At 42.6% G+C, this 17,293-nt stretch overlaps 1 protein-coding gene across 3 annotated transcripts in view; it reads right to left on the bottom strand.

The window, feature by feature from the left end:
- DPP6 (dipeptidyl peptidase like 6) overlaps positions 1 to 17,293 on the bottom strand; it is a 1,951,083-nt gene that overhangs the window by 42,161 nt on the left and 1,891,629 nt on the right. For all 3 annotated transcript variants that reach the window (XM_069211130.1, XM_069211129.1, XM_069211131.1), the window contains exon 21: positions 9,102 to 9,156. In XM_069211130.1, coding sequence (XP_069067231.1) covers positions 9,102 to 9,156 — 55 coding nt within the window. The remainder of the gene's footprint in view (positions 1 to 9,101; positions 9,157 to 17,293) is intronic.

The following is a 17,293-nucleotide window of genomic DNA, read 5'->3' as shown; positions in this document are numbered from 1 at the left end:
CATGGGTGAGGATGAGTTTGATTTTATCGCGTTGTGTGCCCAGAATAAACTCAAGGGCACCACCCAAATGAAATCCCACTTACCAAGAATCAAGAGAGAAGGAGTCCTCAAGGAGGTTAGACATCTGAGTAGCTACCACATTTTCTTGTATCAGTGACCTTCATGACTTCAAAATCCAGCTTTGTCCAGCTCAGAGCATTTGGTGCCCAAATTGGCACTGGTAACTCAGAGACTTACAAGTAAATTAAATATGCCCATTACGGATAAGCTAATAATTCTACCATGTTTTAAGGAGACAGCATGATCACTTTAGCACTGGTAAGCCATGATAAACTGCACAGAATCCTAAAAGTCAACAAAAATGGTTTCAGGGTGAAGGCAAAAAGTTTGGGGATTACCCTGCAGAAAGGGCCAAGTCCAACAACATTACCACAGGCAAAAACAGTTGACCTTGGCATCCATGTCATATTTGCAGAAACCATCAATAAATACCCACTTCCTCTGGACTGATCCAGCCTCTTGGCAATCCCAATTTATATTGCTAACCTTTGGCTTCCACACAATGAATACCCTAAACAATCTCTAATAACCATATGTTAATTTAAGAATTTCCCCTTAGCCCCTTTCAGCCACACACTGATCTTACTCCCTCTGATCATGACACACTTCTATCCACATGTAAAAATACTCCCCCAATTTGGTAGACATCCATACTCAGTCACTCTTAAAAAAGATCAAACATCAAACGTAAATGCTCTGCACCTTCATCTATTCAGGAACTAAATACCAACAAAGTAAATTACCAAAGACTCCAAACGATATGGCAGAAATCTAAATGACTAGCTCCCTTCACCACCTTAAAAATAGAAAACACACACCTGAAACAAAACATTATTTCACTAAGGCTAACTGCTACTCAGAAATCATCCTCTGGTGTAACAATGAATGTAAGGCCTGGTTTAATGAGAACAAACATGACCCCGTCAACCTCGTACCCCACTCCCTCATTCAAAACACGAATCAATCAACATAATGAACACTGTTTTCAAATATTCAACATTAACCATTCCCACACACATGGCAAATCCTTACATACTCCAACATACCTTAACCGAGCACTCCTTGAGACCTTGGATAAACCAACTATTGACACCACTCACACACACTATCTACACTATCTAAATCAACATCAAACAATGACAGCTATCTTTTATCATTTATCACTACTGTTCTACCTCCTGGGGGCCTTACATTCATCCCTGGAAAATATCAATACACCTCTTCTTGAATATAACTTCCTCTGCAAATGGATCAAATCACCGTAAACTAAATCTTATATGAGAAGAGCTCCATAATGTATTTCCTTTCTACAGAACATTACTGAGACAGCATCTTCACAACCACCTACAACTCTGTAAACCAACGTTTGGCCACTTTATAGTAACAACTACATAAATGTCTATGACTTCAAAGGAGAACCATGTGTCTTAATGCTTCTTGATTTGTCAGGAAGCAGATCCTTACTTGACACTCCATTCACATATGGACACCATCAACACCATCTAAAATAGGTTCACCTCACATCTCTTTGGTTTTGAAAACAATTTGTACAGATGGAATCATCCAGGCCCCACCGCTCACTGGATTCAACAAAAACCTATATCCGTACCCACGATTTACAGTGGGTGCAATGATCAACAGTGAGTTCTAATCAGCTAGCGATATATTCCTATCAATAAGTACTCTGGGAACACTCAAGTATACCTTAAAGTGGCATTGACAGATAATATCTCTTTGCTAGACCTGACATCCTTGGTTTTGGATTCCCCCAAACATTTTGCCTTCACCCCTCCTGATTTCTGAAATTATTTTTTATTTGCATGAGGACTATGTGCACTTTACCACTGCTAACCAATCCTAAAGTGTTTGTACTCTCTCCCTAAAACATGGTAAAATTGACCTACAACTGATTGGCACATTTATTTTACCTCTAAGTTTATAATATATGGTACTACATTTACCCAGGACCTGTAAAGTAAATGCTATTAGTGGGCATGCAGCACTCATTTTGCCATTCATTAATGTGACACTTTAAAACATGTCTTACACATTAGAGGACTGCCCTGCTGCTACCAGAGTACTGCCCTGCTATTTGAGCCTTGCTGTGTTCTCCAAAAGACTACCAGACTGACTCCAAGGGGTAGTTCACTGGTCTACTGTGTGAGCAACAGGAACATTACCTCCAGAGACCTTGAACCCTGCACCTGCCCTCTGCTGGAGTCCTAACCCCACAAGTGCCCCCCAGGTCCTGAACCCTTGGTTGTGGTGTAAGAGGTGCCGGCCCTACCTAACCCTAAAATTTGGGACTTGAAAACAAAAATCACCAAAATGTGCCCTAAGAAGCGACTGGGACCTACCTGCTCACCAACCCACCCTAAGTACATCACCGGTTGGCATGACTCTGTGGTAGCTCGTGCTACATTCTTCTCCTCAGCAACAAATCCTGTTCCGTGGGACCTCATGTCGAAGGTATCTGGTCTCGTAGAGCCCTTGTTGACTACAGCTTGCAGTTTTGTCCAGCTGCAGATTTTCGACTTCCAAAAAAGTGGCAAAGTCCAAAGGCAGAAATTTTCACAGCAACTCCGTCCAGCGTCTCCCTGATAACAATGCCTCCTCCTCGCACACTGCGGTTTGCCTTGTCCTGCTAACTTAACCTTCTCAGGAATTTTTCCTCAATATTTCTTATAAGTCCGAATGTTAGCTGAGACCATGCCCAATCTACTTTGTGTATCTGAACGTCGTCCCATTGTGGTCGACTTAAACGTTGCACTTATCTTGCACGATCAGATACCTGTACTTGGCGCTTTAAACTTTTAGGTGCTCTTTTTTACTAAAAACTTTAAAATTCATAACTCCGGCTCTGCTGATTGGATTTAATGCTCTTTGGTGTCATTTTACTTATTAAAATGCTCTCTATTTTTTCTAAATTGGTTTGATATTTTTCTTGTGTTGTCACTTTATTATTGTTTGTGTGCTGCATAAGTAATTTATGCAGTGCCTCTAAGTTAAGCCTGGCTGCTTTTGTGCCAAGCTACTAGAAGGTTAAGTGCAGTTTAATTTAGTGACTTTTGTGGTTCATCCTGACAAGGACTGTGGTCGTTGCTTTAGAAGGGTTGCACCCCCCCACCAGTAGCCCAATTTCTTACACTCTGTATTCAGATTATCTTTGGATACCATAGAAACCAGGATGTGCACAGTGTATCTTAAAGAAAACCCAACAAATTCTGAGGTTATACTAGTGCCAGAGGTTCCTGCACTATCAAAGAGTGTTCCATAAAATCAAAATAGGGGAATTCTCTCCCAGTTTTTCTTTTAATACTAAGGGGAAGATTTATGGAAAGTGGTGCTGCACAAGTGCAGCACCACTTTCCTTGTGCCCCTCACAACCCCCCACTGCCACAATGTCTGCACCATATTTAAAATACAGCGCATGATGGTGCAGGGCGGGGGGCAATAGCATCATTCTAAGTGACGCTATTGATGTACTCTGCAGGAGTAGCGCCAAAATGTTGGTGCTACTCCTGCAGAGTACATAATTCCTGATTTCAAATAATTGAAGCCCCCTTCTGACGCCTGCTCTGAGCAGGCGTTAAAAGTGCCAAAATAAATGGTGCAAGGAAATCTTATAGATTTCTTTGCAGCAAGTTTTCAGTCACCCTAATGGGGGAATGCCCCCTGCTTACATTATGCCTGGTGAAGGCATATTGTGGCGCATGGGTTTATAAAGTGGCGCAATGCAAGCATTGCACCACTTTGTAAATATGGCGTGTGAGAAATGCCACCTTAAGCCACATTTGCGTAGAAATAAATGCCACAAATGTGGCGCAAGGTGGCGCTAGGGGCTCATAAATACAGTATGCACCTAAATCTCTGTGCATTCTCATTAAACACTCCTTCTCTTCATGGTTCACATCAAGTAAAAATGTATTAACAGCCTGGATCCATGTTAACATGCTCCACATAATCAATCCCTGCCTGCCTCGAAATCTGCATGACTAATGACTATGGTCTAACAAAACACCTCTTCATAATCTTTGTACCAAAATTGAGTGTATCATTTCCCTTCCCCAGCTCACACCAGTGTCATGCTACATTTATGATTCCATCTGAATTCACCCTCATTGTATCCCTAGCTCACATTATAAATGTAACAGGAGGCCTCTGTATCCTTACATTGCCTATATATAATAAGATGTACAGTGCTTCATAGCCATTTGAGGTATGGTTCACACAAATATCCTAATTTAAAAAAAACTATTGAAATAGAAATGTGGTTATACCTTTGGTTGTAAGGGAGTGGATCTTAATACATGAAAATCCTCAGTTTTTCGCTTTTGCACCTCTTTTTTTTGGGCATTTGTTTTGGCACTGGAAACCCAAATGGACCCTCACCCACTGTAATCTCTGTTTTAAAACAGATGTTAGAGGTAACCTCTAGTGCCCATCCTTTCAAATAAGGTCCCTGCTATGCAGCAACAGTAAGAGGGTATTCAAAGGGTCTGTGTGAAGATGAGAACACAAATGAATAGGCTGAGTGAGGAAGACTGTTGTTTGACTCATCCTGGCATCCATGCACAGTAGCACGGTCACATATGACTCCCTTATTTCACTGCTTATGTCCTACTAAGGCATTATCATTCAATTAAGAAGGCAAAAACAAATGCTCCTTTTGTTTGTGACTGAAGTATAAATCTCTAGTGTTTAAAATGCTTTGTACTTTAACTAAAGTGTGCCTAAAATCTAACTTCTGATGAGTAAGAAGCAGAAAGGTCTTTGATGTGTTAAAAGCTCATACAAAGAGTCAGTTTTCTCAGTATGAGTTATTTCATGCACATATAATTTGGGTTTTATTTCCATGAGCGAGGAGTAATGCAATTCATGTTCAGGGCTGCCCTCCTGGGAGGGATAGATAATTTGCAGCCTTCCTGGCAGATCAAAAGACTCATGGACAATAAGCCAATTCATTGAGGCTTCTCTTGATTAAGGAAGAGGTGAGGTGAACTCTCTGTAATCTGATTACTAGCACTTCCCTGTCAAGTAGTTTGCAGGATTTTCCTACACGGATAAGGGGAGGCCAGAATGAACTACAGTTATCACAGGGGGTTTCTTTAAAACCTTGGCAGGTAGCAGAGGCGTAACAAAACTTAAGGGTTCCCCCCTGCAAAGTACATGAAGGCCCACTCAGAGGCCTGCCGCCTGTGCACAGTGTACTGTGCTGAGGGAGCCCCCTGGAGCTCAGAGGCCCCCTGCACCGCAGGGCTTCTTTGGACTTCAGTAGGCAGGTTCTTCTTGTGGATGCCCCAGAAGTGAGTGCTAGGCTCCTGCCAAACACACTGAAACCATGCAAGAGGCTGAAGGCATGGATGCTTAGGAAGTGCAAGCAGGAAGAGAGGCTCTTGGAATACTGTTATCAGAAACACCTTAGCTCAGGTGCCACCAATAACAGTGACAGAAACACAGGTGTCCGGAGAGCTGGAGTACCTGGCACTACAAACACTGCCAACATGTTAGGTTCCACAATGACAAAAGGTTTTCTACTGCAAGAAATGTAAAACAACTCCAATGCAATCTGGAAGAGGGGTTCTTGTAGTACTGTTGTCAAGAAGGCCCCAGCTGGGGAGCTCTGTATAGCATAGGTAGCAGCGGGGGCAACAGAAATTGTTCCCTCTGGATTAGGAAGCAATGGGGCTAGTATCATGTTTCATGTGATGAGTGATCACTGTAAAGTTCAAAACACTCTCAAGAGTGTTTTGGTCAATGGAATGGCTGGAATAGAAGAGAAAGGATTTACAAAATGAAGCAGTTGTATCAGAAAGAAGTACTTAGGGCAAAAGCATCTCCTTTAAACCAATGGTCTTCCAAAACATTTGCAAATTTTGGTTCTGGATGTGCATTCTAAAGGGCCGTCAAGGCGGTCCCACCTCCCAATTACAGCCATGGTAGGCGGACCCGTCAGGGGACCGTCGTCCCCACTGGGAACATGGTTCGAGATGGCATGACGGCAGTCAGATTTGTACTCAGTCAGGGCGGCGCAAACTCAGCACCACCTGGCTGATTACAACTCCCCTCGCAGCCAGCCTTTCCATGGCAGTCTGACTGGCATGGAAAGGCTTGCGGTAAGGGTGTGCTGGGGGTCACAGGGACATGACATGGGCAGTGCAGGGCCCCCATACTCCCACCATCAAAATGTGCACTGTCTGCTTTGCAGACAGTGCGCATTCCAAGGGTGCTGGTCGGCCCCCTCCGTGCTACGAGATAGCACTCTGCTCCCTGAGGGAGCTGAGTGCTATCTCGCAGCATTGTTCCTGCTGGTCTGATCGTCAGGAACGCTTTATTGCAATGTTCCCTCCGGTCAGAATGGCTGGAACATTGTATTAAGGCGGGGGTGCCACGGCCATTGCAGTGGCGTTCTCCCTCTGACCTAGATGGTCCAACGGTGGGACCACCAAAAATCTTAATGAAGCACTAAGTCTTCCGGGTAAAGTGATTGTTGACGCCCCTCCTCCCCCAAAGAAACAGGTACTCTGTTTTAATTACTCTGAAAACAAAGGGCCTGATTACAAATTTGGCAGTCCCAATGCGGGAACGCCAAACTCCCAGGGAGGACACCACTGCCATGGCGGTGGCATCCCCCCTGTCCTATTACACGTTTTCTGCCGGTCTGACCTTGCTGAATGGCGGAAACCTTGAAATACAGCATTTCTGCAAGTCTGACCGGTGGGACTTAGTAACAGTGCTATAAGATAGCATTTGGCTTCCTCAAAGGAGCCGAGTGCTATCTCGTAGCACAGAGGGGGCATACCGGCACCCTGGGAATGTGCACTCTCTGCAAAGCAGTGAGTGCGCATCCCGACAGTACTTAGCAGGGAGGCCCCTGCAATGCCCATGTCATGGGCAGTTGCCCATGTCATGAGCAGTGCAGGGGCCCCACCATGTGGCCCTCAGCACTTGTTCTCTGCCAGTCTTTTCATGCGGGGGAAACCGCCATAAAAAGGCTGGTGGAGCATAAGGTTGTAATCAGCAGGGTGGCGCTGTGTTCAGCACCGCCCTGGCTGATTACAACCAAGACCACTGTCACCCCATCATGATCTTGGATCCTGGTGGAGAAGGCGGTCAGTTGCCGATCCACCCGCCAATCTTGTCATGTGGCAGTCGGATCGCCACAGCCATGGCAGTCTGACCACTACTGCAAGTCTGGCAGTCTTGTAACCACCAGACTCATAATCAGGCCCTAAGATTGAGACTTCTACTGAGTTTTGGATCTTTTATTTGTAGGATCCTAAAAAGTGGCTTGGTAACCTGGTGGAAAAGCAGTTGTATCAATTTAAGTAAGGCTTTAGGATAAATAAAGGCAATTTTTATAATAATTTTGGTAATAACATGTGAGTTTAATGTTCCTTACTGTTGACAGGTCCATGTTGGGTTGCTGATCCAACTGTGAAAAAAGTCAATAAGCATGGCTTTTTGATAATGATTGACAATTATTCCTTATGCTTAGGGAAACACTATTTTGGTTGTTTTATTGATATAATATGTAATACTAATGTCTGTAGGTCTGATCTGAACAGTTTCCTAACTGCATACTTCTCCATTGCTTGGAATAGGCATGTATAGAGGATATTCCTGTTTTCGAGGCTAGGTCTGCTGATGCATGACTGGTCCAAAGTACCTCAGCAATACAAGTTCAAGTCTGGGATCTTCATTTGGGGAACATGCTATGCAGCGAATGCAGTTTGTGATTCCTTTTTTGGGAGCAGTTCAATTTTTTTCATTCTATAAATATTTTAATTTGTGTGAGTATTATTTAGTTCTGTGAGTACTGAAGTACTTTACTGTTTTAGAAGAAAAAACACTGACATGACATTGATTTATTGAGTGCCATTTGACGCACTATTGAGTTACTAGCTCACAGTACTTCCCTAAGTCAGCCTTGAACGGTTCTGCCTCCTGACCCTAAGAGTCAAGTACTGAAAGAAGTAATTTGTCCCCATTTTGGGGGTCCACAATATAGGGGCACGAGGACACCAGAGATAAAAGACCTGGGATGACATAATGGAAACCCCCCACTTCGACTTCGACAATGGTGCTCAACAAACTTGGGAAATTCTGTGTTCACCATGACACACCTTTATAAAATGTTGCATTTAAAACTCTTAACAGTGACTGATGCTATATAAATGAAAACATATAATGAACTTCTTCTGCTGTATGATTTCCTCCCAGACGCTTGTTTGTTTCAGCCATTGCCCTATGCATAGGTCAAGACAGTTTAGTTATAAGAAAGGCTTTTATGGCATTCTGACAAAAAGATACAAACATGGATACGCTTTGAATATAAAATTTCAGTTTGCAGCTGTGCACACAAGAAGGAAATATGAAATCATTTTTGTATAGCACGTGTCCAGTACCCTGCTTTTAACACGGCAAATGTGACTCTATGTGGCTCATCTCAACTTTCAATTGGGTTTTGAGAACACAAATACAAAAATGAGCAAAATCCTTCGCAGTGCTTTAAATGGGCCGGCACTGTCCGGTACGGAGTACCGGCATTTTTTTCTTCTGCGAGAGAGAGCACCTGCACATGTCAAGAAAAACGTAATATTTTTCATTGGACAGTACCGGCACTTCTCGGAAACCAGCAGGTACTTTGATGCAGAGTACCTGCACTTCTGTTTTTCATTTCAAGCACTGATCCTTCGTAGAAATGGTAAATTATATATATATACGTGAACAGACACCAAATTCTAATTTTACCACTATATATATATATATATATATATATATAAATACATATTATTCTTCACCTTATCACAGAGGTTTTTAAAAAAACTTTTGACAGTCTTCGCTACTTGTCATGTTTGTCTTCTATCATCAGATGTGTGCATTGGCGCCATCTACCATTTACTATCTGCTGTACGTATTGATGCTATGTACTGCATTATTCGTGGAGTATCAGCTGCTTACAAATAAAACAAAATACATACAAATAAAATGGCAGTCCACGACCGCAACTGCAAGACATAACAAACATCAATTATTACCTTTCCAAAAACACCAATGCGCTGCTTGTCCACATACTGCTCTTTTAACATTGTGCTGAGAAAGCAAAAGAGAAATATTTTTAATTAAAGTACATTCAGTTTTAACCAGTTGAGCTGATGCTAAATTGAAAGTGGATTATGTTGTTAGATACAAAGGGGAAAATACACATATGTTTTCAGCAAGCACTGTTGACTCCCGTAAGTGTATCCATTTATGAATCGCAGTGGGCTTGTCACTATGGAAGGCACAATACAACATGTACATTTATTGAATATACACAGCAACAAAAGCACGCCTGGCTGTTCACATTGCATGCATTGATGCTCAAGCGGAAAACAAGAAATTACTTCAAGTAGTTGGTTGCACGTTTGACTTTTGGGAGAGTGTTACCAGGAGTTCATTTGTTACAATGAAAAACACTTTTTCCAAGAAAGGCAAAGAAAGAGTTTTTTTTTTTTTTTTTTAGAAATATGGTGATAAAATTGCCGAAGAAATGGGAAGTATAGGATTGAGCAACAGTTTAAGATGGTTGCCAAATCGAGGGGCAGATTTATGAAAAGTGGCCCTGCAGCTAGTGCAGCACCACTTTTCTTGCGCCCCTTAGTGCTCCCCTAATGCCACCATGGTAGCGCTGTATTTAAAATACGGCGCACCATGGCAGTAGTTAGGGTGACTAGGGTCATCATTTTTTACGCTAGTCCGGCACTTTGAAGGATTAGCGTAAAAAATGATGATGCTAATCCTGCAAAGCACCCAGACGCCCATTGTAATCAATGGGATTCTCTGTTTAATGCCTGCACTTAGCAAGCGTTAAAAATCCTGACAAAAATTACGCAAAGGAATCTCATAGATTTCTTTGTGCCATTTTACGGCCCCCCTAGTGCCGGAATGCCCCCCCGTTGCATACATTATGCCTGGCACAGGTATAATGTGGCACAAGGGGTTACAAAGTGGAGCAATGCAAACATTGGCCCACTTTGTAAATATGGCGTGGCATTTTTCACCTTCCAACGCCACTTTAGCAGCAGAAATATGACGCTAATGTGGAGTCAGAACGGCGCAATGACATCATAAATCTGGCCCTTACTTTCTGATCATTTTCCTATCTAATACCTTTCAAAGTCCTGCCACCATGTCAACGTTTTTCGCTGACAGCACTTGTGCAAGAAGATTCTACTATTAGAGAAGCAAAAATATTGCAGATGGCTTTGGATGTTGGAGCCTGAACATTATATGAGTAACTGAATATTACAAAAGGTAAATGAAAATATTTTGAGGAAATGGAGACAAAAGCAACTGCCTACCCGAGTGAAAACATTTTGTCAAATGAAGGAATAAAATATTTTTGAATACTCAGGGGGTACTGTTTATTTGTCTCACAAAAGTCTCTTCTATAAAGATGAAATGTTATTTAACACAGGATGAAGATATACAAAGCAACTAAATACCTGGTAAGGAAAAGGACATTTGATAAATTGTGATTATCCAGTGCAGATGATGGGTTGCTGGACATGTTTGCTTTTGATTGAGAGTGATGCTCTAGAAGCACAATACAATCAAATCGAAAAACCTAATTAAAGGTCTAAATGATTCGATATGTAATTAAATAAAATCACAGAAATATTAGGGGACCTAAAGTCTCTTGTTTACTGACTCGAGCTATAATTCATACCGCAAATCCGATCGATGATTTTCACTTCATTTTTTTCAAGCTATAGACTCTTCTGCTTTTATTTTTCTTCTAGCTTATGCAGTGTATGGATTGCTGGACTGGGGCCATATCTCTTTGGTAAAACCGCTTATCAGCCCTGAAAGAGTGGAATGAGGAGAAAAATATTCTCTCAAGGCTACGGTGGGTTTAGTGACTGGTTGATGAAAGCCGATTACAGCCTAGGGGGCAGGTTTAAGAAAAATGGCGCTGCACCTAGTGCACCGCCACTTTCACCTCTCCCCTTAGTGTCATCATGTGTGCGCTGTATTTAAAATACAGTGCAGCATGGTGCAGGGTAGGGGACAATAGTGTCTTTTTTTTACGCTATTGATGTACCCTGCAAGAGTAGCGCCAAAACTTTGAGAGTACATGGGGGCCCATTATAAATAATGGAAGGCCCCTTTTAACGCCTGCTCTGAGCAGGCGTTAAAAGTGCTGAAAAGAATGGCCCAAGAAAATCTGTTAGATTTTCTTGCACCATTTTTTGAGGGAATGCCACCTTTGCAATGCATGCATTGCACCACTTTGCAAATATGCAGCGGGAAAATGCCACTTTAGCGCTGCCTTAGCATTAAAAAAATCCACCCTAAGGGGGTGATCATGTGGCGCAAGGAGCTCTTAAATCTGCCCCTAAGTACTTGCCAAAATGTGGGTCTGAGTCGGAAGCCACATTTTGCTGGGTCTTGAAAGTCTCAGCAAAAATATAAAGATGCCTTTAAATTATGTGCCATATTTATAATTTTTTCATGCAATACAGTTCTGCAAGACACTTGCTGTGCCGCGTGAAAGAGAGAGGGCAGGAAAGCGCCATATCTATCTATCCTTGCTCTAGGGCACTTTTGGCTACCTTGCATCAGTGCTACTGTGGTGAAAGGGTGCTTGCAGGAAATGTTGTTTTTGTACAGGAAGGGACACCTTTGGGGCTTTTTCCTCTTTCTACATGTAGACAGACAATATCACGAGGAGAAATAAAGATATTTAGGCCTCCCTGGGAAGGTGTAGCATTTTGACACATTCCCAGGTCTACCACCCATGGTAAATCTGGAAATGCGCAAAAATCCATTGGTACATGCGTGGGTCCACTCATGGAATGCCTCCCTGGGAAAGAGTAACTCCAGACAAAGACTTGCGCTGCCTTGTGTTACTCCAGATTTACCAAGCACTGCAGGGCCTCACAAGGGGGCCTTGAATAGCTTGGTAAATCTCACATATGTTTTGCATTGCCCTGCCCTTAAATAACCTAGCATGGCGCAAGGGTGATGCAAAACCTTGATAAATATGCCCCTCTGTAATTATCTTGTCACATTTGCTGCACTTCAAAGACAGAGATCAAATGTCAGGCTATGTCTTCTGACAAATTACTGATTATTTAACATAGAAATTGGTGTTTACAATCTCCTCTCACTTTGTAGTTAGAGATAGAAAAGTAAAGTGAACTATGTGACTATCATGCTGTGGTACAGAAACTGCAAAAGAAAAGTTTGTAGGTTGTCATTTTTTTGTAACACATCAAAATGTACATATTTGTAAATGAACTGTACAAGTTCAGTAGCTAGGAAACCAAAAATGAACCACTTTGTTTGTAATTCTGAGGTGTGATGGAAGCGAAGATTTTAATAGGATGAAAACAAATCAAGGCACTTTACTTGGTGATGCACAAATGATAAATATTCACTAAAACCCGATTTCCACACATTATCATTTGTGTGCAATATAGTATATCAATTAAAACAATGTCTGTGCAAATTAAGTGGCCGTTTCAAAGGAAAATAGTCTGTCTGTAAATGACAGTGCATTGCTACACAATGCTTTAGTTACATTAAAACATTTCTTGCCTCATATCCATTAAAGCTAAGTGGGTCCTGAAAGTTTGTTGTTCTAAAAAGTGGGTTGTTTTCTTAAGTTTGCGGAGCACTTCTTTAAATATTTCTGTGGGGGTTTTCTAAAATTTGGGGAGCACTGTTTTAAATACTTCTGTGGGGTTCAATTGACTAGATAGGTCCTACTAGTGGCATATAATGATAAGAATGGATATTGACCCATCAGAACTTCAAATTGATTTAAGCCATACACACCAACTGGTAAACTGGGAATTGCACTGAGCGGCAGTGCACCAACAAACTTTCAGACGAAATTCTAACAATAACCTGAATGCTCTCCCCTCTCTTGTTCATTTCTACACTGCTGTTTTGTGGAAAAAACTCAAAAAAGTAAGCACAATCTGCTAAAGCTCGCTGTCACTGAAGTAACACTCATACTGTATGCTGTATGTCAGAAAGCGAAATAATAATTTGGGAATGAAGACCCCTTACCAACTTATTAAACACACCCTGGTTAGGCTTCAACTCTAGACTCAACCTCTGCTCAGCCCTTGACTCTATGGCACAAGCAGCAGACAATTCACCAGAGAAATATGTGCTAACTGAAAAACAGTAACACCATAACACAATTCTCGAAGCAATTTAGAAATATAGATAAAATGTAATAAGAAAAAAGGTACCAAAACTGGACGTACATGATTTTGAAGTACCTAGAAAAAGAGAAGCACCAAGTAAAGTCTCTGTTAACTGGGTCCAATAGGTGTGATTTTAGGTTCATTGAAAGGGAGAAGAGGTCAGTGAGACATAGCAAACTGCCCCAGCAAAAGCTTCCACCGTGCAACTTTGTCTACCTTTTGGGGGGTGAAATTCTTTAGCTGGACAAGGCCCAGGCGGAAGCCCGAGAGGGCTCCTTGAAGTCAGTTACGTCATTGTCACAATCATGATAAAGCTGTTAGTTTTGGCACCAAAAGCTGTCAGAGGGTCAAAGCTGTTTTTTGTATCTGTTGAGCCTCTTTCGCTGCTAGGACAGGTTTGCTGTCTTGCCCTAGGACGCACTTTTACTTTCACACTACAACACCAGAGGAAAAGGCTGGAAGCTGTAGCAAGCCAACGCTCCAAGACACTGCGTCCTTTTACTGTGAGTTCCTGCTCAACCAGTTTCCCACATGGCAAAAAAGCTCTGCTTTTTGTGTCCACTGAGCCGGCGAACAGGAGGTAAGCCACTTGACCTCTGGAGAGCAGTTACAGTCTAGAGTTCCTGAGTTCTTTTTGCACACCAAGGTTTACGTTCTTCAGATGCAGTCTTCCCCAGTCTAGAAATGCTCTGAAGAAGAGAAAGTGCTGAGGTGCCTGCCTTATCAAGAGCAAAAGCCAGTGGTTGGAAATCATTATACACCCAATACTGCTTACTCTCTCCTCTTACTATCACTTCCTCTTGCAGCACTTTCCTTTTGCTTTACTGCGAAAATTACAAGACGCCCTAAATACACAATGGTTTTCTCGTCCTACCATTAGAAGGGGCTCTGTCTCTCCCTTAGCTTCTCCTCTGTTCAAATGAGGCATACTTTGCTATGTTAGAGTCAACAACTATTTATCTCCTTCTGCTGGGACTAGGATTGACCTGTGAATCACTTGGAGCAGAGCCTGCCACTTCCATTTAGCACGTGTAAGTTGAAAGAGGAAGTGTAAGATTGTGCTTTAGTCTGCCAACTCTTTTTGTCTTACTCACAGATGGTTAATCTCTATGAAGTGGTGTCTTGCTGACAAAGCCCCTGCATTTGTGGGTTCAGAGCCCACACCGTTGCTTTCTGGCAGCATGGCTATTGACTTGAAGCCAAGCATTTGTGTTGAGCCTCTGGAGAGGGCTGAGAAGCAAAACTAGTTCAAAACTCTTTTTGTCTCAGGCAGAGTAATGTACTTTTTTATAAAGTTATTATTCCACTGAAGTTGTCAAAATCTTTTATTAGCATTAAATTAGATTTTGAAACTAATTTGAAAATAACTGACTTATCCTGCTAACATTTTCTCAGGCAAACATATAGAATGAGAAGTTTAATTACACGTAGGACTGTTTATAGAAAACCTAGCCTACCCAACACATTGAAAACAGACTTTGCGTATTTACTCACTGTGAGTACATACTACTACTAATATGAGACATTCTGCTATCTTATGTATTAAGCAACCAGCCCTATCAGCTTACATGGCAAACTTTAAAGGTGACATATAAATATAAGAAAATTGTGGCAAAGGCGGATTTCATTTCAATACCTAATTGCAGCCCTTTAGAAAGGCAACCGAACCAGAGCATAGTTGAAATTTTTTCCATAGAGGTGAGAGGTGTAAGTACACATTGAAGCCCACAAAATGCGTTTCTTCCACGCCATTGGCCTATATTCTACACCATCAACCTTGGCCTCACAGAATAGCTAAACAAGTCGATGCACAGATGGTGTTTTAGAGGGAAAATAACGGTAGTGTTGCACAGAGTCCTAATGCCAGAATAACGTAAAGGGAAAAAATGGGAACTATGACAAAACACATTGACCTTTACTACACTGACAATCCAATAACTATGGATTAGCCTACTATTTAGTTTCAATCATTGTTGAAAGTATTAGTGTGAGAAAGGGCCTCTTTTGACATGGGTATCCCCCAATGTTTGCTTGGTATTTGATGTTGTTTCAAAGTTGTTAGTGCCCAGGGCCCCTGCTAACCAGGTTCCTTGGCCCATATCTCTTTCCCAAAACTGTTGTGATGCATTGGCATAATTGGAAACAACTTTAGGCACCACTATAAGCCCCTAGTAAATGTTACTAAGGCATCCAGGGCATAAGGTATTAAGGGTAGGCCCCTGAGGGCAGCAGCACAGATTGTGCCACCCTCAGGCACCATGCATCCAAGTGCACTCAGCACTGCCATTGCAGGCTGAGTGTCCTGGTACAATCCTAAATTGCAAGATTGGCAAGGCCCACAACCCGTATGTCCCGTCCATTATGCACTGCATTCTATATAGGTGAGTCACCCCTTTGGCAGGCCTTCCAGCTCTAAGGCACGGTGCACTGTACTGCATGTATGGGAATAGATGCATGAGCAATATGCCCCTACTGTGTCCCCACCAAACCAAGGGCACATTAAGCGAACAGTGCAGTCATTTTACATGCATGTGCCGGACACTGGTCAGTATGAGTTTCACAGCTACATGATGGCCACTCTGCACTCTGGTTTGTCTGATATCATACAACTTAGAATGATGAATCCAAACTGCTACCAGTATTAGATTTATTACAAGATGTACCCAGGGCCTCCATAGAGGTGCTCCCGTCAAAAGCTAATTACCCATGCATGGTTTCTGACAAGTCAAAACCAGCCTGCCACCACCAGACAAGTTCATGGAACACTGGGGTGAGAGCCTGTCCTCTCTGGGTCCAGAGAACAAAGCCCTTCCTGGGCAGAGGTGTTACACCTCTCCCACAGGAATGTGCACAGCCCTGCCTATGAGCTTCATAGGGCTTACTGCCCTTTAAACATGACCCCCCCGCCCTGATGCTAGCAGCAGAAGGTTGCCCACATTGCAAACCCCAACTTCTGGAGGGGGCAACAATGGGAAAATGCACAAAGGACAGGAGGAGTGGCCAACCCCAGCTTGCACCACCCCTAAGGTGTTACCTGCGAAATGACCACTAGAGTGACCTTGCTGACCTGCAAACTACCCTCAAAGTAACCAGCCTCCTGCTTTCAAGGACACCTTTGTGCACAGCTCTTAGCTCACCTATCCGCTCTGCACCTGGCCTCACTGGGCCCTGTACTGGAGAACCAGCTGTGCTCTAAGGGTTCCCCACCCCTTGGGACCTCTAAAGTCCAAGGGGATCCACCGGACTCACCTTAAAGTCCACCTATGCACTGCTTTTCCAAAAGGTCCCCCACAGTGGCCCTGCACCACCTCCAAGGACTTTTCAACAGCTCTTCCTGCCAAAATTGGGAACCAATTGAACTCCTCCAGCTGGCCCACATGATTTATTGACAACCTCAACCTAAAAGCAAAAGGAGACAGTGGTAAACACATTGACTTTTTATATGTATTTTTAAAGTTTTCTTCCATTGATTCCTATGGTGCATAATTACACAAAAAAAGACATTTTCTAAACTTTGAAAAATTACACCTTAAAATGAACTTACCCGATTTTGATGATCTTGGTCTTAAAAATGTTTTATAAATCTGAAGTATTTTTTGTAAATTTGTCTTGAGTTATTCCTTTGAGTGAGCGTCCATACTTATTGATACTGTGAGTACAACAAATGCTTTGAACTTCTCCAAGATTGGCCTAACTGCTTGACCAAGCTACCATAAAAATTAGAGCATTATGTGGTCTAGTTTGGGCATGGCCGTTGGGCCCAGTGGCATGTAGGGGGGCCCAAGTTAGGCCCTCCTATGCCACTTCTACATAAAAAAGAATACTTATCTCTACTTACCGTAGATGGGTCCCCCATCCATGGGTGTCCTCCAGGGGTGGGCGAGGGTGGCAGGGGGTGTCCCTGGGGGCAGGGAAGGGCACCTTTGGAGACCATGGAAATGAGCCCACAAGTCCCCTAATGCCTGCCCTGACCCAGGCGTTCAGAAATGACTCTAAACCAGTTAAGATTTATTTTTTAAGCCCCC

The sequence above is a fragment of the Pleurodeles waltl genome, chromosome 10 (assembly GCF_031143425.1).
Source record: "Pleurodeles waltl isolate 20211129_DDA chromosome 10, aPleWal1.hap1.20221129, whole genome shotgun sequence".
NCBI classification, from domain to species: domain Eukaryota; kingdom Metazoa; phylum Chordata; class Amphibia; order Caudata; family Salamandridae; genus Pleurodeles; species Pleurodeles waltl.
The sequence above is the reverse complement of the archived record's forward strand: the minus strand, read 5'-3'. Positions and strand labels throughout refer to the sequence as shown.